General features: G+C 41.7%; 1 protein-coding gene across 3 annotated transcripts in view; it reads right to left on the bottom strand.

Moving 5' to 3' along the window:
• Nucleotides 1-2,758: 2,758 nt before the first annotated feature.
• The window catches only part of Intu (inturned planar cell polarity protein), a 76,489-nt gene continuing 53,879 nt past the window's right edge, over nt 2,759-25,368 (bottom strand). For all 3 annotated transcript variants that reach the window (XM_076574028.1, XM_006987455.4, XM_016005986.3), the window contains exons 9-16: nt 19,631-19,684; nt 16,527-16,589; nt 15,361-15,582; nt 14,204-14,674; nt 12,824-12,921; nt 8,732-8,921; nt 7,009-7,166; nt 2,759-3,871 (exon numbers count right to left, since the gene is read on the bottom strand). In XM_076574028.1, the coding sequence (XP_076430143.1) occupies nt 3,760-3,871; nt 7,009-7,166; nt 8,732-8,921; nt 12,824-12,921; nt 14,204-14,674; nt 15,361-15,582; nt 16,527-16,589; nt 19,631-19,684 (1,368 nt within the window). In that variant the 3' untranslated portion in view covers nt 2,759-3,759. The remainder of the gene's footprint in view (nt 3,872-7,008; nt 7,167-8,731; nt 8,922-12,823; nt 12,922-14,203; nt 14,675-15,360; nt 15,583-16,526; nt 16,590-19,630; nt 19,685-25,368) is intronic.

Below are 25,368 nucleotides of genomic sequence, written 5' to 3'. Positions count from 1 at the left end.
GTAAGAACAGAACGCCTCAGCTATTTTGTTCGTTGCTGTCTCTGCAGTGTTTGGCAGTGCGTAGAAGTTCAGGAAACACTTGTTGGGTAAGCGTATATAAAGGTAACGTAAGGATAGCAAGATGGTTCAGTAGGTTAAGGCAGCCACTGCCGAGCATCAAGTTCCATCCCTAGGACCCACAGAGTAGAAAGAGACAGTACACTCTGCCATGCCGGGGTATGAGCACATGGACACATGCATGTACACACACACACAGAGTATAATAATTTTAAAAGGCAATTAATACTGCAAACAAACCTCCAAAACACTTTTATTTAAAACTCTGAATAATGTAGAAAAATAGCTTTAATTACATACAGAAATAAAACTCTTTAAGTTAAATTAGTTCACATGGTTTGGTGTGTAGGTTCAAGTTTTAATAGCACTTACTATTTGAAAAAATCCAAAATATAAATCCTTATTCTCAAAACAAGAGGGAGGAGTCATTTTCTCAGATCATTCCTGTCATGTTGTGCAGTCCTTTGGTTCTCAAGCAGACGCCATTTAATGTTGATAAATAGTAGCTGCAGCTCACACTTCATACTTTATAATATGCGACAACCACGATTTAGAGAACACACAGAAACAAATAATGGTTAAAACAGACAGACAAACCTAGTAGACTGGTTTCACAGTTTCTTTCAATTTGTGTCAGAAGTATTTAAAAAGCAATTATTTCACAATTACCATTTTGTTACACACGCATCATCATCCATAGTCCCTTGGCACAAAAAGTGAAACACTGTATACCCTCCTAGGTACAGTTTTGACATGACAGAACCAAAAGAATGCTAAGGAGAGGGAGAAGAGAGAGAAGAGAAGAAAAGGCAACACTCTAAAATTTCTTTGAGGCCAAGAAACACCTGACAGTAGTCAGAAAGTCCTTGTGTTTTTGTTTGTCTGAGATAGGGTGTGGTGGTAATCTAATTGTACTGAATTATTATTTTGATTGTATGTTAATAAATAAAGTTGTCTGGGAGTCAGAGCTATTAGAGCCATAGCAAGAGTGTGGCGGTGGTGGCACACGCCTTTAATCCCATAAGATCTCTGTGTGTTCAGGGATACAGTCAGCATTGGAGACATATGCCTTTAAGACCTAGGGGGCTGTACATTCAGACAGTGACGAGGCAGTCATGTGTTTGGGTTTACAACCAATGAGAAGGCAGAACAACATACTTTAAAAAAAAAAACGAACCGACAGGAAGTAGGTCTCTTTCGGGAAGCTGGGACAGCAGGAGGAAGGGTGAGATTTTAGCTCTGAGCTCTGACCTCTGACCTCTCGGCTTTCTCTTTTACATTGTTTCTGTGTTTCTTATTTAATAAGACGGTTGGTTACATCTACAATAGGGCCTTGCTATATAGCCCTGTCCTTGAATTTATTATCGCCCCCTGCCTCAGCCTCCTGAATACTGACTGGGATTCTAGGCATGTGCCACCATGCCTGGCTGTGTCGGGTTTTCTAAGAATGCTAGGTAGACACTGTATTTAATGTCTTTTGGAACGTTATTATTAGGATATGAACAGCCTAACTCTGAGATTTCTCTGAAAGCCCATCACTATGGGGTCTGCACCTGTCATTTTGTCCCCTCCCTGTAAAGGGCAAAGACAGGACTTCAATATCCAACAGTAAGACACTGACTGAGTTTCAGGTGTGAGTCTGAACTATTTAGAGAGATGGTGAGCTAAACTGACCTCCAATATTCACCCAGAAATGGAAAAGAAGACAGCATTTTATTTTTTAAAAATGCAATGCCTCTTCACCATGGACATTGTAGTGTATATGTACCACACAGCAAATGGCCCATCTTTAAGATCTGTTGTCTGTATTTTTACACCACTTTTTGTTCTCATGGCTATCTGACTCCCAGAAAGCACTACCAGATCAGATTTTAAGTGGGAAAAGTTCCCTGTATTAAAATCCCAAGTCTTAGTGTGTTCTGTTTGAAAACCTGAGGTGATCAATGGCTACATTGATCATAATGATCAGTATTAGAAACAGCTTGGGATTTGAGGGTATATCCAGAAATTTAAGACATTTAATAAACACATTTTTAGAAATGCTGAACACATACATGGCACACAGGCAGTCTAAGACAGAAGACCATCTTAACTAATTTGACTCAGTGTTGTTAAGAGGGGAGATATTTCAAACTGTTCTCTACATTTCAAAATCCACAATTTCCTTCTCTAATTTGGAAACTGAAATTGAAGCCCAGGAGTCACTGGTGATGTAAACAGTGGGTGTCTGTCACCAACGCCTTGATGAGACTCTCTTAAACAGTATTTTTTATAAGACCAAATGGCTCAGGGCGCACTGATATGCTTTGTAGTTTTTTAGATCAACTTTAGATAGCTTGCCTTCCAACATACATAATCCTTAAAGGAGAAACTACCCAGGACTGTGAAGTATGGGGATATTAAGGCTGTGGGAAGTCCACCGGGTAGCTGGTAATAATAAATGTAGATTTACTGTATTTTTCTTTTCTTCCATACGCTAAATTCTCATGGCCAAAGAAAACCTGTGTCTAGTCAGTCTTCTGTACTACTGAAGCTCAAGTAAGCTGCTGTCAGTTCAAGTGCTCCCTCCCTCTCCCTTTGGGGAAATCCAGTACAGACTGACACTTATTTGTAAGACAAAAAAGAAGTTACCCTAGGACAGTGTTAACCTGTTTTTTTTTTTCAATGTTTTAAAAAGGATTTTATTTTCTAATTGTGTGTGTGTGTGTGTGTGTGTGTGTGTGTGTGTGTGTGTATGCCTGTGGAGGACAAAGGATTCCCTGGAGTTACACATGGTTTTGAGCTGTCTGATGTGGGTGCTGAGAGCTGAACTAAGGTCACTTCCAGTGAGGTACTTGCTCATTACCTCTGAGCCATCTCTCCGGCCCTCTTCCAGTGTTTTTAATATGACTTGGTGATATAAAAAAGTATGTGTACCAGAAAGTCCTTCAACAAGAAGAAAAAAAGCAATGGAAACTTATGGATGATTAAAAATATGTATCCTAATCCAAAATAAAGTTTATCACAAAGAGTAAAGAGAATCAAATAAATATAAATTAACTTTGACTTTCATCCTTCCCCTCTTCCTCTGCAGTGAGGTATCTACTAAAATACTTAAACTAATGCAAAGGCTTTTGATTTGCTAAGAAACCAGAACACAGCTGTTGCAAATTTAGATACTAATACGCAAAACAAAAACAATGAATTTTTCTTAACTGTGACGTTCAAAAACCCCAATGCAATAACAATGTTATCAGAATACAGATGCTGGGAGGCCTGACAGGTGAGGCCCCTCAGCACAGAACTGACGGACTATACAACCTGTCATCTCTTCAGTTTTATGATCCCTTCACCAGGAATAAGTCAGCATTGGGTTCGAAGAAAGACAAACAATGAGTTGAATATGATCCCCAAATAAACATCTATTATTTTTTTATTAAAGAGTTTACATTATTTAAAACTATTCAATAAATTAGCATGGTATACCAAAATGGCAATAAATTAGCAATCTTGTCTCCGTATTTTGATCAAGTATCTGCACAGATGTCTCATATAATACTACATATGACTGGATGTAGCAACCTAACAGCACTGCATCTCAATATTTAACAAGAGAAGTTCAATACTGAAAAATGACTAAGCTGAGCCTGATCTCTCCATGTTGATTTCGGCCATTCTGACACTGTCCCATGGTTCATCCATTTGTGCATCCTACAAACACAGCTACAATGTTAATCCAAAGAACAATTTAAATGCCATTTCAATGGCGATTTCTGTGACTGAGTCATGAAAACAGACATACAGTTCCTGAGGTTTTGGGTGAAGGAAGAGCCTCCTGCAAGAAGAAAAAAAATGGTCATTTCAGAAATTAAAGGTGATAAAAAAACCCTTTTCCCTTTGGTTTCTTTCTGTTTTGGGGAAACCAATAGTAAGTTGAAAAAACAAAAAACAAACAAAATACCTACCACTACCACCACCACCACCACCACCACCACCACCACCCAAAACGCATGAATCTAAGTCTACAGAAAATAGAATACAGCTCAGTTTCTAAATAAATAATGTATGTCCTAATTAGTGTTATTGCCCTAGAGTGTAAAAACTCCTATTTAATCAATGCACATCACCAAACCCCTCAGTCTTGAATATGAAACCTGCTTATTATTACCATCCAGGCAATACTTCCTGTATCATTTTAAGCACAATAGCCATCAAATATTTTATTTTCACTTACATTTAAACTGTTATTATTATTAAAACATAAAAATGGCAACTCATTTGCAGATAGAATCTGATTAACACTGTGTTTGTATGTGTGCTTGAGTGTCCATGCACACCAAGGTGTGTGCATGCACAGGCAAACAGAAAGCCTTAGGCATTGGCTCTAGTCTTCACCTTATTTGAGAACTCTGTTGTCTATTGCTGCAAACCTCAAGCTTTCTGGGCTTCTCCTGTCTGCCTCCTATCTCTCCAGAGCAGCACTGGAACTACTGATGTGCTCTGCTGTGTCTGGTTTTACACAGGCTCTGGGGATTTGAACTTGGATCTTCACGCTTGCATGACAAGTACTTTACCCACTGAATTACCTCCCCGCTGTTGTGGAATAACCCTTTTCACACTGGGAAGATGTGTCACTAGGACTGGTTTAATAAAAACCCGAACGGCCAACAGCTAGGCAGGATTTGGGGGGCAGAGAGGATGCTGGGAAGAAGAGAGGAGATGCAGGAAGAAGCCAGACAGACACAGAATGAGTCAGACACAAAAATGGGATAGAGGTAAAAACCATGTGATACAACCCAGATCAGAAAAAATATGGGTTAATTTAAGTTGTAAGAGCTAATTAGTAATAAGCCTAAGCCATCGGCCGAGCTTTCATAATTGATAAAAAGTCTTTGTGTAGTTATTTGGGAGCTGGCAGGCAGGACAGAAAAATCTGCCCACATCCCACCTAACATTAAAATTTTGTTGGGTTTTTCTAAAGAGCGAAAATGTTCATACCGAGCCAGGTATGGTGGGACACACCTGTAACTGTAAGAACTCTGGAGGCTGAGGCAACAGGACCATGGGTTTGAGGCCATCCCTTTCGAGTTTCCGTCTCAAAAAGAAAAGAAGGTGAATCTATTTCTCTTCAGTACAATGTACATAAGCTGAACAGTTTATTTGGGGATGGTTCTGTCTGACATCCTTTAAAGCTCTCTCACATACTCTGTTCCCTAATGGGACCATCTGGTTCTCCTCTCCCTTGTTCTGAATGTGCACCTGCATGGGCACCCGCCTAGCAGCACCTGTAGGCTGTGTCCAGATCAATTATAGTAACACAGCTCTGATGGCATTATACAATCACATTCAGGCTGATCTTCTCAAGCCTAGTTAACTACCTGTTACATCACAAGAGAGCTTAAAACCAGAGTCCCACGCCCAGATTCTGACTCAGTGGGTCTGGGCACAGGTGCAGGAAGCTCTGGATTCCCCAACTGATTTGGTGGTTCTCAATTCCATGGACCAGTGGCTAGGCTATTGATTTGTATCATTGTAAAGTGCCTATCACATAGCCTAGAACTGCCTGGTAGGTGTCCAACAACTATAGTCCTACCAAACCGTGTCCTTTCCTCTATACTCTTTACCCCAACCTCAAGAACTTTCTGTTGTTCAGCCCTTCCCTTAAAAATTCAGTTCCTTAGCTAGGAACCAGAGGCTCTCAGCAACAGGTTTAACTGAAGATTTCTAGTGCAGTCACTCAGTTTAACTTTGTGTGGGTCATTCACGTACATCCCATCAACACATCTCGCTGTCATGCCTGATGACTGCCTTTGTGTGGACTGTTGTTCATCCACCCCATTTCCTTAACCCAGAAGGCTCATTCCAAAGACAATTCATTTTTTAAACAGGATCAAATGAACTTTCAATGTGCCTTGCTTTTTAATTCTTGCTTGGATTTTTTTTCTCTTCAGAATTCCTGTGTTTGGTCAAGTCTATTGTGTGTGCATGCATATACATATATGTAGACATTCATATTTACATATAAATATGTAGATATATGTTAATACTGTATCTATAAATACAGAGTGAGTGTACGTATTTCATATTTCTTCCACAAGATGGAAAGCTGGGAGGTGATGACTGTATTTTTGCCTCTGTGTTCACTGTGTTACTCACTCATCCATCCGCGCTGTTTGCCTAACATCACTCCATCTAATACGCCTTTGTATTTTATCAAGTTGCTACTGAGTGCCAGGTGCTACAACAGACATCAACAGTGGGGGAGACATGGAAGAACCCCGACTTCATGAGGCTGATACTCTGGTGAGGGGAATGGCAATAAGCAAACACAAAAAAACAGTAAAGGAGGTGGTGCTGAAAATGACAGGTGCCACTTCGGAGGGCAAGGAAGCTCTGCATGGGTCCTCCGTAGAGCACAACCTGTCAGTGCTGATGGATGTAAAGGGGGAAACTCCCACACAGAAGAAAGGGCAGAAACAGCTGCCCAGCCCCATGAAGCTGGCCCACAGTGGACAGACAGAGGAACCCAGACAGGTGGGTCTTGAAGGAGTGTGTGAAAAAGTAAAGAATAAGAAGGAAGAGGGGAAGAAAGGAGAGACAAAAGAAAAGAAAGATGTGGGAAAGGGAAGGAAATGTGGGGTCAATGTCCTCTTAATGATTTGGGAAGGTATCCAAGAAGCCTTGCTCCTGATCATCCATCCATCCATCCATCCATCCATCCATCCATCCATCCATCCATCCATCATCAAACCTCTCCCCCCATTATCCTCTCTTATCTCCAACAGAAGGACACAAGGGAGGTTTTTAGGGGGTAAAAAACCTCCCAAAACAAAAAATCAAACTCGAAAATACATTAAAAGACGTTAGCTTAATTACAATCCCAGGCCAATAATTAAAGATATCAGTTACCTCTGCTACTTTGCCTCACATTTCTAATCTTTCGTTTGACGGGCACGCACGTCCCTCACTTACCCCACCACCCAGTAGGCCATGACTGGTGGTGCTTTTTTCTGGTCAGTCCAGTTTTCAGGTGAACATTCAAATAGCACGCCATGTTCTTTCACAGGGGTCAGAGAAGCCACTGAATCTGCAGACTCCGAAAGCTCTGCACCACAGAGTGCTTTCTTTTTCTGAAAATGAACAGTAGTTATGAGTATTGACTAGTACGGAGTGTTAGTTTAAAATGTTTGGACCTGGGAATGTAGCTCAGGGATAGAATGCTTGCTTAGCATACACAGAACCCAGTAGAAAGATAAAATGGTTTCACATAAATATCTGAAGATGATAATGATGGCTGACTCTGGTTCTAAGTGTCTACAATGCTATTCTTTCTCTTAGCCTGCAGAAAATTCCTATTCTTCTTCAATTCTTGACTTAAACATTAACTCCTAAGGTAGATTACAAGCTTTCCCCCAAGCAGAGGCAAATATTGTCCCCTCCCCTTCCCCTTCCTTCTTCATACCCTGTCTCTAAGACAGGTTCTCACAACACAGCCCTGGCTGACCTGGAGCTGGTCTCAAACCTGTGGCTCTCTTACTGTCTCTTGTTCCAGAGAGGTTGGGTTACAGACATGCATCATTGCATTTGGTCTACTTTTTAAAGATTTGTGTGTGTCTACATATGTGTCCATGCCAGTGAATACCTACAGTGCCCGTGTTCCTCTGTCAGAAGCTGCGCTCTCCAGACAGCCACACAACCTTTTCCCTCTTGATTAAAAACTTGCTTGTCAAGATCAGGGGAGCTTCACCACTCAGCCTATGATTGAATTCCTCTTGACATTTACTCTGCTGGCTTTGATATTGGTATTTGTCAGTTCATTTATCTCCTTCACTGGGAGATGGGCTTCAGGGAGAGGATTTAGTTTGTTTTCTTTCCTAGCATCTAGAATAGTGTCTGGTGCAGAGTAGGTGCCTTAATAGTTAGTTTAGGCATCACATGTGTGCAGGTGCTTATGGAGTCCAGAGGGCATCAGATCCCTTGGAGTTGGAGTTACAGGAGGCTGTGAGCTGTCCAATGCGGTGCTGGGAACCAAACCCCAGGACCTCTACAAGAGCGTTAAGTGTGCTAACTGCTGAGCCACCTTTTCAGTCCTTCTTCCATTTTCTGAGACAGGGTTTTATGTAGTCCAGGCTAGCCTCAGACTTTCTACGAGGCTGGAGATTGCTTTTGAATTTCTCATCCTCCTGCTTCTGCCTCTGGGGTGTTGGGATTACAGATGTGCACCACTGTACAGGTTTATTCAGAGTAGGACATGGAACCCAGGGCTTCCTGGATGTTAGATAAGCATTGTGCCAACGAAGCTGTAGTCCTAGCCATAAAGCTCTGAATATTTTTCCATAACAAGAGCTCAATACTAATTTTCCCATCACCACAAGAATCCAATTGATCTTTTAATTATATATAAAATTACTATTTAAGAATGGCGTGCCACATTAAATGAAATCTCATCCTGGATTGAAGCACTAGCCATCGATTAACAAATGGTTAAAAGACAAATATCAGATATGAGTGGCTAGCTGACATCATAAACCACCATTCTGCACTTCGCTGTGGAAAACCCAGGTCCACCATTTCCACAAGTAAGATTCCAGACCACGGAGCTCAGTATAACTGAGTTAAGTGAAACACTGCTGGTCATGTTGCTTAAAGAAAGCAGACAGTTGATACTGGCAGGAAACTATATTTAAGTACTTACCTCTTCCTTCAGTGTCTGTTGGAAAAGTGCACGGATAGAGAGACAACACTGATGGAAATTCTTAATTAGCTGAGTGTGGACGGAACCACCTAGCTGAGCCACCTCTTCATGGGTGGGGGTGATGAAGATGCCCTGCACTGTTTCCAAGGCAACATAGTGGAAGAGTGTATTATCAGGACCAGAGGTCAACCTTGAGAAGGAGAGAGAAGGAAGTTTCAGCAGTTAGAAGAACTATTTCACTTTGAACTTGGTAGCATTTCTCACAAGACTATGTGAAATACTATCAGCAGTACAACTATGGACAGAAAGCTGAGCCAGGGGGTTAACTCCCTGTCCTTGACTACAGCACATGCTTGGCTATTCTTAATTCCCTAATGGAGACTAACAGTACCAGCCATGGAAGGATAAACACAAATTCATTTGCAAGTAACTTAAATTGACTCTTCACTAAACAACCAATTGGCTCAGCCCTCTTTTTCCATGGTTCGTAAGAATAACTGAGCTCATGTTTGGCCTAAATTTCAACAAGCCATGAAAATGGTATGAGTTTAGAGTAGGGCACATACAGTATTTTCTCCTACCAAACTAAACACGTTGAAATCAGCATCACTAAACTTCCTTGCATGGCAACAATACTGCTGACCCTGAATAAATATAAAATGATTAGCAGTCACAAAGGTAGATGAACATCCTTATCACGGTGCCAACAGTTGATAGTATCCCACACTACAACAACCTTCTTCTCACACTCTGGATTAGCATCCTTATCATGGTGCCAACAGCTGATAGTATCCCACACTACTACAACCTTCTTCTCACACTCTGTTTACCGCTCTAGAGGTGCTGGGACTTGGGAGAGTGGGTCTAAATGAGGCCGACTACAGTCTCATGGAATAGCCAACTTTATTCAGAGCATCAGACAATTTATACTCTGAGGGGTCACATGAGTAAAGTGTACAATCACAAGGGTAAGCTGCACATGGCAGACAAACCGAATGTATTGAGCAAGCCACATGTGACAGAAACATGTTTTTCCATAGAGGCAAGTAAACAAATTACAATAGCCAGCTGTAATGAATAAAATGATGTAAACTCACTCCTAGCTGCTACACCTGGGAGGGGCATGAAAGCATGTTTCAAGAACAATTCCATGTTGGTTTATTTTTTTTAAAGTTTATTTATTTTTGTTTTTTTGAGACATAGTCTAAATAAGTGCAGCATTGGCTGGTGTGGATGAAGCTGGTCTTGAACTCACAGAGACCTGAGAGTATCTGCCTCCCAAGTGCTGCGATTAAAGGTAAATGTCACCATATCCAGATTTTTTTTAAAGATTTACTTTATGTATATGAGTGCTCTATCTGCATGTACGACTTTATGCCAGAAGAGGGCATCAGATCCCACTATATAGATGGTTGTGAGTCACCATGTGGGTGCTGGGAATTGAACTCAGGTCCTCTGGAAGAGCAGCCAGTGCTCTTAACCACTGAGCCATCTCTCCAGCCCCCTCAATTCCATGTTTTGAAGATACTGAGGTCACAAGACTCTTGTTTTGGTTTCTTGGCACTTTTTTCTCATAAACACTCAGAATTCTCACATGACTCTATTCTTGGACCATGTTCCAACAATATTCACTGTTTTCAGCTTTTCTTTTCTTTCCAATATCTTCCTTCCATATGTAATATCAGATAGGTCAGCAGAACCTATAAAGAATGTTTATGTTTCCCCAAAGGAAGGAGAATTAAGAGTAACAAAAAGCAAGAAAGAGTAACAGCTACCATGAATGTCTTCTACGTGCCACAGTGTGTGCTTGAAAGTACCTTACTTTCAGTTTTCGTAAGGATCATGCATGACAGTAAATGCTATTCTGTTCCTCTTAGCCATGGGAAGTAGTGTCCTGGGGTGAACTGGGGTGAACCTGACTCAGCTGCACAGCCAAGTAGGGCTTGGTCACTTTGCAGCCTGCTCTCTCTGTATCCCGTCTTTTCCTCTCCAGTGCTGAGCTTCAGGGGATGGGAGGCCAAAGCAGTAAAGCCAGGGAGGAAAACGGAGACCTTCATGCAAAGTGGTATTATGGAGGCAGAGGTAGGCGGGGATTGTAGAAATACAGAGTGGATGTGACTTTGCCATTGAATAAAACGCTTGGTGTAGAAGATTAAAAATCGTGTATTTACAATGGTGTGTGCATACAAGTTAGAGCAACAGAGTGCATTTATCTAATAACATGCTTTTAAAATGAAGCTTCCACATCGGTAATGAATAAGTTATCCATCTCTGGCATCTTTTAAATAAGAAACGCTGTGATTTATACATGTGGATTTACGTAAGCTATTAAACTTGAAAGTTTCCTTTTACTAGATATAATATCAAAACAATGTATGCATTTAAAAAATATGGTATGGCAGTAATGAAATTACCTCAAACTTTGAACTTATTTGCTAAATGGAAAACTAGGGCTTTTAAAGGGGTTGCAGCTTACCAAAGAAGGTTGTATTCAAATTTATTTGTTTAAAAATTTTGAACTATTAAAAATTAAGCATGTAGCTGGGCGGTGGTGGTGGTGAATGCCTTTAATCTCAGCACTCGGGAGGCAGAGGCAGGTGGATCTCTGTGAGTTCGAGGCCAGCCTGGTCTACAGAATGAGTTCCAGGATAGGCTCCAAAGCTACACAAAGAAATCCTGTCTAGAAAAAACAAAAACAACAACAAAAAAAAAATTAAACATATGTGGAGGTATTAAATGTTAAAGCATTAGATTTTCAGAGCACTATTTTAATAACATAAGTTATCTTCCTTTTGCCCTAACTTCAGAAAAAAAAGTATTTCCTCGCAACTGCTACTTACACATTTGCACTTAGAAAATATTTCTGTCATTTAGACGGTAGTGGTTATGCACACACGTATGTGAATTCTACTTCTACATGTCTTATTGCTTAAGTGCAATTGATTTTATCAGCTGGTCCCACACATGACATCAACACTACATATCAGGCAAGAAGATTCAGGCAGATTAGGTAGCTAGCCACATAATCAATGTAAAAGAGGTGCTTGTGAGGCTACAGTTAGCTTGGCCAGTAAAGTGCTTGCTTGCAAGCATCAAGACCAGAGTTCGAACCCCAGAACCCATGAAAAAGACCTGGGCATGGTGGTGTACATTTGCAGCTTCAGCTGTGGGAAGGCAGGGATCGTGGAACCCCGGGGCTCATTACCCTAGCATGCTTAACTCCAGGCCAGTGAGAGACCATGTCTCAAAAGACAAGCTAGGGAGCTCCTGAGGAACGACAATCAAGGTTATCCTCTAGCTTCCACATACCAGTACACACACACACACACACACATCTACACACATACGCACACACGTGTGCACGCACACAGTGACTGTATAACACTTCATAAGGTAATTATACACTCCTTCTTTATTCAGGTCTTTTTACTTCAGAATTTCTTATTTAACGTAAGTTTGAGTGTTATCTATTTGTTCAGAACCAGTTTCTAGGACCCAGAGTCCGAGAGGGAGACTCAAGAAGAAGTTAGTGGGACGTTTTCTATGGAACTTCGGCAGAGGGCCGGTGACAGAAGCACTCTACAGAGAAGCTGAACTGGGCCGCAGTTGCCAAAGGTACCACCCACCACCTGGAACGGGAAGCGTGGATGGCCTTTCACAGCCGTCTTGAATTTAGGCGAATGGCCAACCCTTTGTTCTCTAGAACTGAGCGTTCTGAGCTGTCCGCCAGTAGCAGCTATCACTTACAGGCACTGGGCTGGGCATAACCAGGCATCTACTAGAGTCTAAAATTAGTCTTTAAACTCGAATTTAAAAAATAGACATCCAAAAAGTACACTGTCTGTGGGAGAGGGGTATAGAGCAACTTTCACATTTTAAAATACCACTTTTGGTGTTTTCTTTAGAATACAAATATGTTCATTTCCCAAATGTGTAAATGAAACATTACAGAAACACCATAGATATTACCTCATATCTGTGAGTTACATCTTAATTACGCTTGTTGAATCATCTCTGCACTTTCTCATTGTAAAGCCCCTTCATGATAATGACAATGAGTTTAAGTGAAAAGGCATGCTAGAAGGCTCTTACTTCATTGTGTTATAGACTTCCAATTCTTTTTCTGAAAGTTCTTTTTTCGAATTTCCCAAATGAAACGGATTTGGAAGTGTCGATTTCTTTCTAGCGAGCTGGAAGATAAGTAGGTCAGTTTGTATCTAAGAATAGGATCAAAGAGCAGAAATGATTCAGAAATTCAAAACCTTCTAAGAGCGCCATTTTTGTGATACATGCTTTCATTAAATACTTTTCATGCCAATCTGCATCTCTTGGCTCATTCTTTACTAAGGAGTATGCCAGGGTCAAGTCAGGAGGCCATGGTGAAAACTCCCTACCAGTTCCATTATCAAATGTATATGCACGTGTATGTATCTCTCTTCCTGCAGTCTGGACGTCTCAAGGTCACAGATATGTGCCTTACTCACGGCAGCTGACTAGAGCTTGGGTATAATTTACCCAAATCCTCTTGGTCTCTGTTACCTACTAATTTTACCAACTGAGACAACAGGTTATAGCTAGGATGTAAGCGCTTCCTAATGCATTCTATTCATGGCTCCAATGCATCCCACTGTTTGTGTATAAGCGAGAACATCTGTGCTTATGCACGGCACACACCACTCAGAAACACGGAGCCCATTTTCAGATTCAACCTTCCTTCTGCCGTGTCTGGCATCACCTCCATCCACTTGATAGCAAGTTTGCAAACTGTCGGTGGAGACCCCGCATCACAGGAGTAAGTGCAAAGCTCCCAAGGGTGACGATGAGGCTAACAATTGTTTGGGTATTTTATAGTACGTATGGAAAAAGCAGCTAAAAGTCATACTTTTTTGTTCATACTCAAGTATGAACAACCTCTGTGCTTTACAGTCACAGTTTTTTGTTTTGTTTTGTTTTGTTTTGGTAGTTTTCCCGGAGCTGAGGACCAAACCCAGGGCCTTGCGCTTGCTAGGCAAGCGTTCTACCACTGAGCTAAATCCCCAACCCCACTGTCACAGTTTTAATGTTTGTGCCATTCCTAAGTGTAGATTTAAAACCTTAGCTATTACAAATAGGCGTCTCCTCTTCATTCTGGTCATTTGTGCCTGTTAACTATTTTACTGGCCACTTCGAGCGACACTGAAAACGCCCTGCAGCTGGGATGTTCTGTCAAGCCTGTCAACACAGAAGAAAGACCAATGCATGTAGGCCAGGGGTTGAAGCTTCTCTACCTGGAAGCATTGTGGCATGAACATCCTAGATGCCAAGGGTTCATGTGATGACACTTGTTATTTCTTTCTCTTTTCAGTTCTAAGTCTTTGGTTTTCCAGCAATAACTACAACACCCACCATTTCTAATAAGGAACATTCTCCCAACTAAAAACAAAATTCCTAGCAGTTATGGATCACAATGCAGACACTTGGATGAACGCACACCTTAAGCAAGGCCATGCTGTCCTCTGAACCATCGGATTCTCTTTGCTTCCGTACTGCGTCTGGGGTAGCGTGTGGGCTAGGACCAACACTTTCTCCACCTTCACCAGGCTCACATCCTCCACTGCTCCGGGAGGGACTGGGTTTCCGTGCCTTGAAGGAATAGTCACTGAAAAAGGTTCTTCTGCATGTTGGAGAGGTCGCTGTCTTGGTGGACCCCTGCAGTCTACTGAGGATGGGTGAAGTGGTCAAACTATCTGCCTTTTCACGTGGTGCAGCAAGGAACCAGTCAGCACAAGACAGGCAGGGCCCCAGAGATGAGGCTAGCTGCTCCTCGATGCGGGAGTCTACTCCTTCCAGCTGATGAAGCGTTGTTCTGGCCTGATCTACATAGATACAATCTGGACCAGGATTCCCAGTAGCTTTAGATGTACAGCCTCCAGCTTCTAACAGCACACACAACATATAATGTCGCTGCAAAGGAAGATTGGTACAGGTTCAGCTGCCACGAAAATATTTAATATAGTCCATATATAAAAGCTTGTCCTAAAGGCATATAAGCATTTGCAAAAACTCAATGAATACAGAAAATCTCTCTCTCCTCTGTTTTTACCAACATCAAAGCTTCTTGACCTCAAATGGAAACACTCTCACACTGCTTTACTTTGATAAAGCATCAACTCATCATCAATCAGTTCTCTTAGTCCACAGAATTTCCCAAGATAACTTTCAAATAGCCTCAATTATCACCACCATCATTTCAGACAGGATTTATGTATAACCCAGGCTGCCTTCAAACTCAAACTTGGAATCCTCTTGCCTCACAGCCTTCCAAGTGCTGGGATTTTAGGGATCATCACTATGCAGGGCTCAAATACAGATGTTCCATGTTTTCCAAAACAAGTCAAAGGAAAAAACCACTATAAGAAGGAGAACAAAACATCCTCAGACCCTGCTAAAATTGTACACTGGATTTTATTTGTATTTCTTCATGAATATTAAATAGATATAGAAAAAAGGAAATAGAGGGGCACATACCATTTTCTTGAATACAAGTAATTAACATATTCATGCTTGTAAATGAGAACGTTTGTTTGTGTATTTAAGCAAGTAGATTTAAAAAGGTAATATGAAATTCAAGGAAGAAGTCCATAACTCACCAGTCCGACAATTAGTAAAAAATATCTCCCTTCGGGTTCCTGGAAGACCTCGGTGTCTGCGTCTGCGGGAGGCTGGAGGTGGTGCCGTGGGAAGACTTCTCTCCATATTATCAGCTGGCCAATCCTTTGCTTTGCTGCTAAGGGCAGCAGGCAGTAGTGGCGGCAGTACGCGGCAATCTCAACAACATCATCCTTCGGTAGATGGCTGCACACCAAATAACCCTGGGATTTAACCACCAAGAGCCAAAGCCAGCTAGTAACATAAATCAATGATCTGCATTTCTAAGAGTTTCATAAACACTGCAAGAGTAGACTTCAAATAATGCAGTTCCAGAGGGAGTAAGCTAATATCTGGTAAAATCTATACTTTTTCTGAAGCAAACTGCAGATCAAGTTTGACGGCTTTAGACAGGCTTTGGACAAAACAAGATCACCTCATGATGATCTTGGTAAAACCAGGACTAGAAAGGAAGCAGGGGCCAAGGTCAGCATAGACTTGTTCTTTTCTGTGTACCTCCTATGGCAATGAATCTATGTTAAGTATGTTACTTACTGTTTTTAAAGATATTTTTAAGTGAAATACTTAAACTGACGCAATTCCTAATGCTTTACGTGGAAGTAGTTACTCAATGCCACAAAATGCACTATATGTCACTTCTGAAGAAGAGGTTAAAAGAGCAAGAACATCACCACAAAGGGAAATTAAGATTCTATTGCTAGAGAGAGCTGGGGTAAAGGCACTGACCACCAGCCTGATGGCCTGAGTTCGACCTTGGGAGCTCCACAAGGTCGAAGGAGAGGACACCTCCTTCAAGTTGTCCTTCGACCTTCACATACGCTCCGTGGCTCATGCACACACACACTAAATGCATGCCATTTTTTAAAATTCTGAAAAGAAGAACATATTGCTCTTCTCTTTTATATGCTTTATTCTTTTAAGTACTTTTTCACTTCTACACATTTGGAATGTCTTAGCATACGGTAAAACATAAATATTGATGGTATTTACAAATCTGTGAGGTCTTATTTTCAGTCCACAGTCTTGTGCCTACACACAGAAGCCAAGTGGTAACATTTCTTCATGTGTGTAGAAGTTTGAGAAAATTTACTTTCGTTCTATGTATATAACAGTTAGATATTGATAAATATTTCAAGCTTCAACTTACCTTGTAAAACAGAGAAGACCCCAAAATTGTGTACAGCCGCCTCATGTCATAGTAATCCTCAGACTGGGGAGAAATTCACAGTTGATTTATAATGTGGTACTTATTTATTTACTTTTATGTAAAAGATAAAAATATTCTAGCTAAGCTACAATAATTGAAGTAGTGATTATATTATTATATTTGTTAGAAATAACTTTGTGTGTGTGTATGTGTTTCGAGATAGGGTTTCTCTATATATCCCTGGCTGTCCTGGAACTCACTTTGTAGACCAGGCTGGCCTCAAACTCCCAGAGATTCACCTACCTCTGCCTCTGAGTGCTGGGATTAAAGGCGTGCACCACTATTGCCCTTGAAACAACTTGTTATGGTACCTTTGACATCAAAATGCTAGAGGACTGGGGTGAAAGACCAATGTGTTTACTTGTCTAATAGCTTTACTTGTGGTCCTACAACAACAGAACACAGCATTTGCTCATCCACGAGGGACTCTGAAAATAACTGTTATGATAAGAAAGCTCCTATTTAACCCACAATATCCAATATTACCATGCACTACTTTTGAAAGCACAATTTAGCACAACTTATTTGTAGGCAAGTGAATGATATTTAAAAATCAGAACACACACACTATTCAAGTAATCCCTCCTCCAGGGATCTAGAAGATAACTGAGTGAATCGAGACATTTTTGTACAAGTCAATAGTGAATTATTTGGAATACAAATTAGAGATAATGCCACATTCAGCAATGGAGGAAAGATCAGCTACGTTTGATGGGTCAGAGAACAGCAGAGGCATTAGAATAATACAGGCATAAAAGTTACTGCATTGCTCAGCAGAAATGGCAAGTTCCAGAACAAAACACCACCACATCTGATTTTTGCTAAACATTGTGCACTCTCCCACAATAGTATGCAATATGTATATCCATACATGTGGGGTTTTGTGTAGGAATGTAAGGATATAGAAAAGTCTAGAAAGATCCATTCCAAGCTCTTAGAACAGTTACTCCCGGGGTGCCGCTGGGAAAGGATAAAGAGAACCATTTGTCTTTGCCTCTTCCTGCAACGTGCATCTGTTAATTTTATCCTGAACACAGAGGAAATGAAAAACCAGAAATAACCCAAGTATTTTTGAAACTGTGTTATATCATATGATGCACCACTACTCAGAAATAAGAGGACCGAACAGAACTGGGCATGGTGGCACATGCTTGTGTGGCCAGAGCTTAGGAGGCTGAGGCAGAAGCTGGAAGGCAGAAAACAGTAGCCTCACTTCCTTCGTGCCTGCTACTACCCAGATTTGATGAGGTGAGTGTGAGGTCCATTCTGTTCTCTCACGTCTTGCTCTTTCCCTCTCTCTCACTACATTATTTTGAACCAACCCCAGATACACTTCTTCTGGAAATAACATCAGAATGTACTCTAAGGGGATGGAGAGATGGCTCAGAGGTTAAGAGAGGTCATTGCTCTTGCAGAAGACCCACGTTTAGCTCTCAACACCCAGGGGCAGAGCATATCCACCTGCAACTCCAGATCCAGGGGATCCTACCCTGGCCTCTGTGGAATCAAGCATGTATATGGTATACATACATACACACTCCAGTACAAATATACACATAAAATAAAATAATTTAAAAAAGAATGTACTCGAACAGGAGAGATCTTAAGAAAATACAAAGCCATAATGCCAATGCTGAAAGATTTATTCTCATCTAATACACAGCTGTCAGCACTATATTTCCTTAATTGTCTCACAAATGTCTACTCACTTATATATTTATGTACTTAGAGAAAGGGCCTTACTATGTAACCCAGGTTGGCCTTAACTTGAGATTCAACTGCCTCTGCCTCTTTAGTGCTGGGATTAAAAGTGTGTGCCACCATGCCCCACCTCACTGATACTTTGAAAAAACCTGTTTGAATGAGAAGCCAAGGAAGAGTATATAGTGAACTTGGTTCAAACAGCTGTCTCTTCAAAGCCTCTTTCGAGGTCTTTCTCCTCTTGTCTCTGTCTCCATCTTTCTGCGATTTATTTGTTGGAGAAATAGCCTATGTTTCCAGTTTGGATTTAACTGATTGTAACTTCCCTTCTACAAATGCAGTCACTTGACATGCCCTTTACTTAGTGGTGTTAGATGATATAATCCCTCACGCAGGTGTTTTGTGTGCTTCCACACCGCAAAACGTGTTCTGTGTCAACCTGCAACTGCAGAATCACGTGGGACGTGAACCTCTAGGCATGTTGGGGGATTATCTTGGGTATCTTAATTGACCTGGGGTGACCCATCTTAACAGCGGGGAGGACCACTCCCTACGCCGGGATCCTGGATTGTATGAATGGAAGACGGACTTCAGCAGAGTATGTTATCACAGCAAAAGGTAAAGAAGCCAAGGCAATTCCCGACAGTGTATTGCCCGGTGCCTTCTTTACCTCTGCGTGCTCGGTCAGCTTGATATGTGTGTGCTTCAGAGAGGAAGCATAAATGTCTGCTTCTTCCCCACTTACCACCAGTTTGCACAAAATTACTTGGTTCCCCTTCTTTCAAAGCATCATATGAACTTACAGAGTTCAACACTCTGGATGCATTTCAGTATGCTGAGTCATCTTCTGATGACAACCATCACCCCAAGATGCATGACTTGTGTCAGTTCTGAAAGTTCTAGAACATTCCATGTCTCTGAGGAACCTAGCTCCTTTTAGTGAGGAGTTGTTTATACACAGTGGCTTGAGTGTTAATGATATTTATTGTTTACCTGTTGGTCTTTTCATTGGGGAGACCAAGGAAATAGAAATTTTTAAAAAGTTGAAAGTCACACTGAGAGTTCCAAATTCGATTCGGACTCACAGTGTTCTCAGATCATCACACCGTCGCCATCTCTGTCCTCAAGAAGTCCTAGTGTTAGTTAGTAATCACTGTCTAAGCCTCACAACACACATGGTGCAGCCGGTATTTTGCTGAATAGAAGCCTTGGGGCGAGTAGACATTTGCCAGTGTCAAGACCGAGGCCGAATGCTCTAAGGCCTCTTGCCAGACACTCAGACTAACTGATTACAAAACTGAGAGTTCAGCGCTGTACCTCAGCGCATACCCTCCTCCTCTTACCAGTTCTTCGAAGTCTGCGGCCTCTAGGTCACTCAGCACTGTGTCCAACTCCACCTATGTGAACACAATGAGAAGCACTCAGAACGGCCCAAAGGACTAAGGACTGAACAAGTGTCTTTCTCTGTCACACTACTCAAGAAATGTCTTAAAATGGAACATGCTGTTTTTAAGCTTTGCAAATATAAAACATTGACTTATTTAGTTTAACACATGGACTGTTTATTAAAAGATGCTGGAAAATAGTTTTAAAAAACCCCTTCTGATCAACACCAAACAATTTATAAGATTAAAAAAACTGCTTTCTTGTTTTAAGTTAGTTTTTTTTTTTTAACTTGTTAGACTAAGCAAAATGAGAATCATTATTAATGTGGTCAACCTACTTCAGGTTGTTTTTCCCACTTCCTGTTATTTTTGAGCAGCTGGATTCTTGAAAAATACCAACATTCTTCCTTGTCTCTCTCCTGGAAACAATGTTTTGAATAAAGCGGTGCCAATCGTCATTCAGATGAAAACATGAAGGCCGGAGTTCCCCTGGGATCTGGCACAGTTTAACCTCCCCACAGAGTTATTAGACAACAATCTTTTACATAGGATTTGGCTTTGTTTCCATGGAAATTACTGGAATTTTTCCTTGAAGCATTCATAATTTAAACAGAGTTAAAATTAACCTGTAATGCATAAATGTGTATACATATAAAGAATAGTTACTTAACTATGCAGCATACACACTATGTGTAAATAAGGGCTCCCCCTGCTTTTTTCTCTTTTTTTCCTTAAAGGCTAAGGCATTCTCTGCAGGGCTGTGTCTCACGCTGTGTTATTCTGAGACAACAAAAGCTCCTGAGACATTAGTCATGCCTTTCAACACTTTTCACAGTGTGACTTATTACTCACTTGTGACCCGTATTTTCCTGCACCTAGCAAATACTTTGTATTCTCTCATTTGGTGAGAACCTTTACCTGGTGAAAAACTGTCAAAGGGAATGAACGCTTGTCATTTTTGATCTCACACTGTTCCCTGAATTTTGCTCTATTTGGTCTCGGGGCTGATGTTACACTAATGTGACTAACTTCCTGTAGAAAAGAGGTAGACCACTGTTGCTCTAACAATGCCAGTGTGCCCGAAGAAAGCAGGGTTGAAACAAACTCTCACACACCTGGAAAGAAAACCAAAGGGAAACCTCATCATATACTAAACTCAGAACAAATGAAGTTAATTCCAAATTAAAACCAAACACTTCCACTGAATGTTTGCCAACTGCAAGATGCCTCACGACTACGTTTTAAACCCGGGTTTTTATGGGATTAAATTCCTTACTATTTTCATTAGAAGATATGTTGTCAATAAAAGCGACTATTCTAAGACAGTGAAAAATCTCAACGAAAAAAAGAAAAAATTCTTTGAGCTTATTGGTAACATAAAAACTTTGGGGATTCTGATTTCTGGTTACACATATAGAAAGTCCAAACAAGCCAAAAGCTGAACAGAACAAAAAGTCAATTCTTCCATGTCTGAAGAAGGGCAAGAACACAGCAAACTGCTAGCCTCAAGACAGACAGACTGACAGACATGGAGACATAGTCAGGCACTCACAACTGTATAACATAACAGACTCAGGAGCTGAAAGCCCCAACACAGGAAAACCTGCACTGGCAGAGGCAAGTTCCCTGAGGCTCCATGTGGGTCATTCCCACCGTTGAAAACTCCATGGAAACCCAGGCTGTTGCGCCCTCCGAGCTTCTTTCTGTGAGTTTTCCCACCAGCAGCCGAACCAGGTTGCCACAGTAAATGCCCTTCTGACTCTGACACTAGGAAGGAAAAGGAACCAACCACTGAGCCATACTCTACGGCAGTGGCCTCCTTAACAAAGCCTGCCCCATGGAGAAACTAGTTAACTGCGGCATGACCCCATGGGATGCCACAGACCTGGGGGCGAACAGCCAGGAAATAGCCTTCCTCACTGCAGAGGAGGACCATGCTGTAGCTAGAGTTTTCCTGCCTTGCCCACAGTCAGGACAAATCTCTCACCCGCCAGTCCCACAGCCGCGCAGACCCAACCAAGTAAACACAGAGACTTATATTGCATACAAACTGTATGGCCGTGGCAGGCTTCTTGCTAACTGTTCTTATAGCTTAAATTAATCCATTTCCATACATCTATACCTTGCCACGTGGCTGGTGGCTTACCAGCGTCTTCACATGCTGCTGGTCATGGTGGCGGCTGGCGGTGTCTCTCCGCCTCAGCCTTCTGCTTCCCAGAATTCTCCTCTCTCCTTGTCCCACCTATTTCCTGCCTGGCCACTGGCCATTCAGTGTTTTATTTATTGACCAATCAGAGCAACAGATTTGATATACAGACCATCCCACAGCACCATGCAACCTCCTACGCAGGAGGAGGGAGATGTCCAACCCCAGCTCATGCTATCTTGACGCAGCTTAACACATACACAAAATATCAACAAAGTACTAAGAAGGTCTGGCAATATGGCTCAGCAGGTAAAGGTACTTGGTGCCAAGCTTGGGGACCTGAGTTCCCAATCCCTAGAACCCAATGGAGAAGGAAAAGAACCTACTCCCAAAAGTTGTCTTCTGACCTCCACAAGCACACCCTGGTACTTACTCATGTGCGGAAGTAACTCACTAAGATCACATATCATGACCAAAGTGGTTTCACTCCAGGACTTTAAGGTTGGTTTAACATACAGCCCAGTAAGTGAGATGAATCACATAAAGAGACTCAAAGACAGAAATCACATGATCATCTCGTCTCATTAGCTATAGAAAAGGCCTTTTTATTTTACGAGGAGGGGGGGGGCGGGGGGGGGGGGGGCGGGGAGGTTTGAGACAGGGTTTCTCCATGTAGTTTTGGTACCTATCCTGGATCTCTCTTTGTAGACCAGGCTGGCCTCAAACTCACAGAGATCCACCTGGCTCTGCCTCCCGAGTGCTGGGATTAAAGGTGTGCGCTACCACCTCCCAGCAGAAAAGGCCTTTGATAAAGTTCAACATCTTTCCTAATAAAAACACTGAAGCAATTAGGAATAGAAGGGACATACCTCAACTACATACAACAAACAAGTGGGAAAAATGGAAAATTCTTTCGCAATTAGGAATGAGGCAAGGGTGCCCATTCTTACTATTCTTATTTTCAAAGTATTATCTAGAGAAGACCAGAGAAAGAAATAAAAGGTTTCCACACAGGAAAGATATCAGTTGAGTGCCCCTCTCTGCAAGTGACACGATTCTGTACTTAAAAAGACCCCAATGAGTCTACCACAAAGTGCTTAAAAATGAAGAGCCACCTCCAGCAAAGTGCAGGATGGAAAACTAACAGGCACAGATCAAAGACTCTACAACAATAGTCAATGGCCAAGAAAGAAAACTAACCAAGGAGGGAGAGCCTTCTACAATGAAAACATCGAGACACAAAAGAAACGAACTGAAGAAGGCCTTAGAACACAGGGCTCCCATGCTCATACTTGTATTGCTTGGACTTAAAGTCATTGTGGTGGGCCAGACATGTCTAGGAAGTTAATGATTTCTTCTAGAGTCTCCAGCTTTTTGGAATATGGGATTCCAAAGTGTTTCCTAATTGTCCTCTGGATTTATGAGAATTTGTAACATTCCATTTTTCATCTCAATTTGTTAATTTCCATCTTCTCTCTCTTTAGTAAGCTTTACTATTAGTGTTTTGCTGACCTTGTTCATCTCTTCAGATATTTCTACCACTTCTGTTGTGCCTTCCTGAAGCTCTTTTCTTTCTGTTTTCAGAAGGGAGTCTGTTCTGTTACCAGATTACAAAAAGCCAGCTCCAGTCCACCATCTAACCCAGAAAGTCAATATACGCTAAGGACATTACCCCTAAAATCATTATTACCTCTACAGTCAGGTAGAGGGGCTGATGCTAGAAGGATGGACTACATATGTGAAGAGCACGATTCTTCAATAAAGCAATCATGGACCAGGGACAGGAGCCTGGGGTGACTCTTGGCCAGGAAGCCAGCTAGCACTGGTGCCCTCGGATTACAAAGGGTCCTGGGGGACTTGTGCCTCCCCTGGGTTAAAAGAGCCCCAGTGGGTGTAAGACAGGCTTTGGGGCCAGGATCCCTCTATCTTAAAGGCAACATTATCTAGTTCCTCTCTGTGTTGGAAAGTTCTGTTTTCTCAGGAAAGCACTGGTGATTTCAGAAAATGAGGCTGGGGATATAGCTCAGTGGCAGAGAAAATGAGGCTGGGGATATAGCTCAGTGGCAGAGAGAGAAAATGAGGTTGGGGATATAGCTCAGTGGCAGAGAAAATGAGGCTGGGGATATAGCTCAGTGGCAGAAGGCTTGACCGGCATGCAGGGTTCTCAGGCTCAAGTTCCAGGACTAGAAAAAGAAAAGAAAATGGTCACTGCAGTCTGAGACTGGCATGTCACAGAACCAAGGACAAAAGAAGAGACCAGAAGGCAAAGTGTACTGGACACGTGTGCTGATGCCCAGTTCCCTCCAAGAACAGACTGTGTAACGGAACCTCCACAGCTGTAACTGCGGTTACCGTGAGAATTACCGCTTCCCCATCTCATCCTGCCATATTGATTAAATGACCAGCAGTAAAGGTCACTCACTTAGGTATATGTTGAAAGGCTTCACAAAGAACAGAATCTCCAGTAGGTTCTTCCAGTAACACAGTCTGGTTTCCTCATGAGTGTGCAATGTCACCTCATTGAATACCGAGAAAATGCTCCTAAGTGAAGGAATTACATGGAGACCGCACTGATGCTTTCTGAAGTAATCTTGTCAAATGTGTCAAGTTGTAAGTGGTGGACAATCATTAAGTCACACTGAAAACACCTAACCATCACAAGGCCTGTGCTGCTAAGCTAGCTACGGACAACCCACAAGATAAAATCCGTGTGTTCGTGGAAAAGAACCGGAGATATGGCTCTGGAGTAGAACACATGCTTAGGAGGCAAGAGGCCCAGGCTTCAACCCCCAGCATCAGAAACGAAGCCAAACCTTATTATTTTGCTGTCAGTGGGTCTTGTATTCTTATCAAGACTGTCTGCTAATGTAGAGCACTAAACAATCTGTTTAGTCTTTTACATTCCACAGCTGCTCCTCTGTCCTAGAAGAAACCCACCTTTAATCTGGACAAAAACATAAAGCTGACCTTGTGCTATAAAATAATAGTCACCAAACTGCCAAGGAAGACATACAACTTAGATTTCCGAAAAAAATCCGGAGTTTGAAAAGCTTAAATATAAAATGCAATGAGAGAACCAACTTCTATTTTTAAAGGGTCATTGGTTGAAGTTTATGTCACTAGATCTTGTGTTTCAGCAGCTTCTTCACTTGTTACCTATAATACTGAAGCGCACACACACACACACACACACACACACACACACACATCCACACATATACATACACACACATATACATACATATCCACACATATCCACACACACACATACACCCCTACACACACACACACATACATATACATACATATCCATACACACACATACACCCCTTACACACACACACACACACATATACATACATATACACACATATCCATACACACACATACACCCCCTACACACACACACACACACACTCATATCCACACATATCCATACACACACATATACATACATATACACACATATCCATACACACACATACACCCCCTACACACACACACACACACACACACATATCCACACATATACATACACACACACATATAC

The sequence above is a fragment of the Peromyscus maniculatus genome, chromosome 6 (assembly GCF_049852395.1).
Source record: "Peromyscus maniculatus bairdii isolate BWxNUB_F1_BW_parent chromosome 6, HU_Pman_BW_mat_3.1, whole genome shotgun sequence".
NCBI classification, from domain to species: Eukaryota; Metazoa; Chordata; class Mammalia; order Rodentia; family Cricetidae; genus Peromyscus; species Peromyscus maniculatus.
The sequence above is the reverse complement of the archived record's forward strand: the minus strand, read 5'-3'. Positions and strand labels throughout refer to the sequence as shown.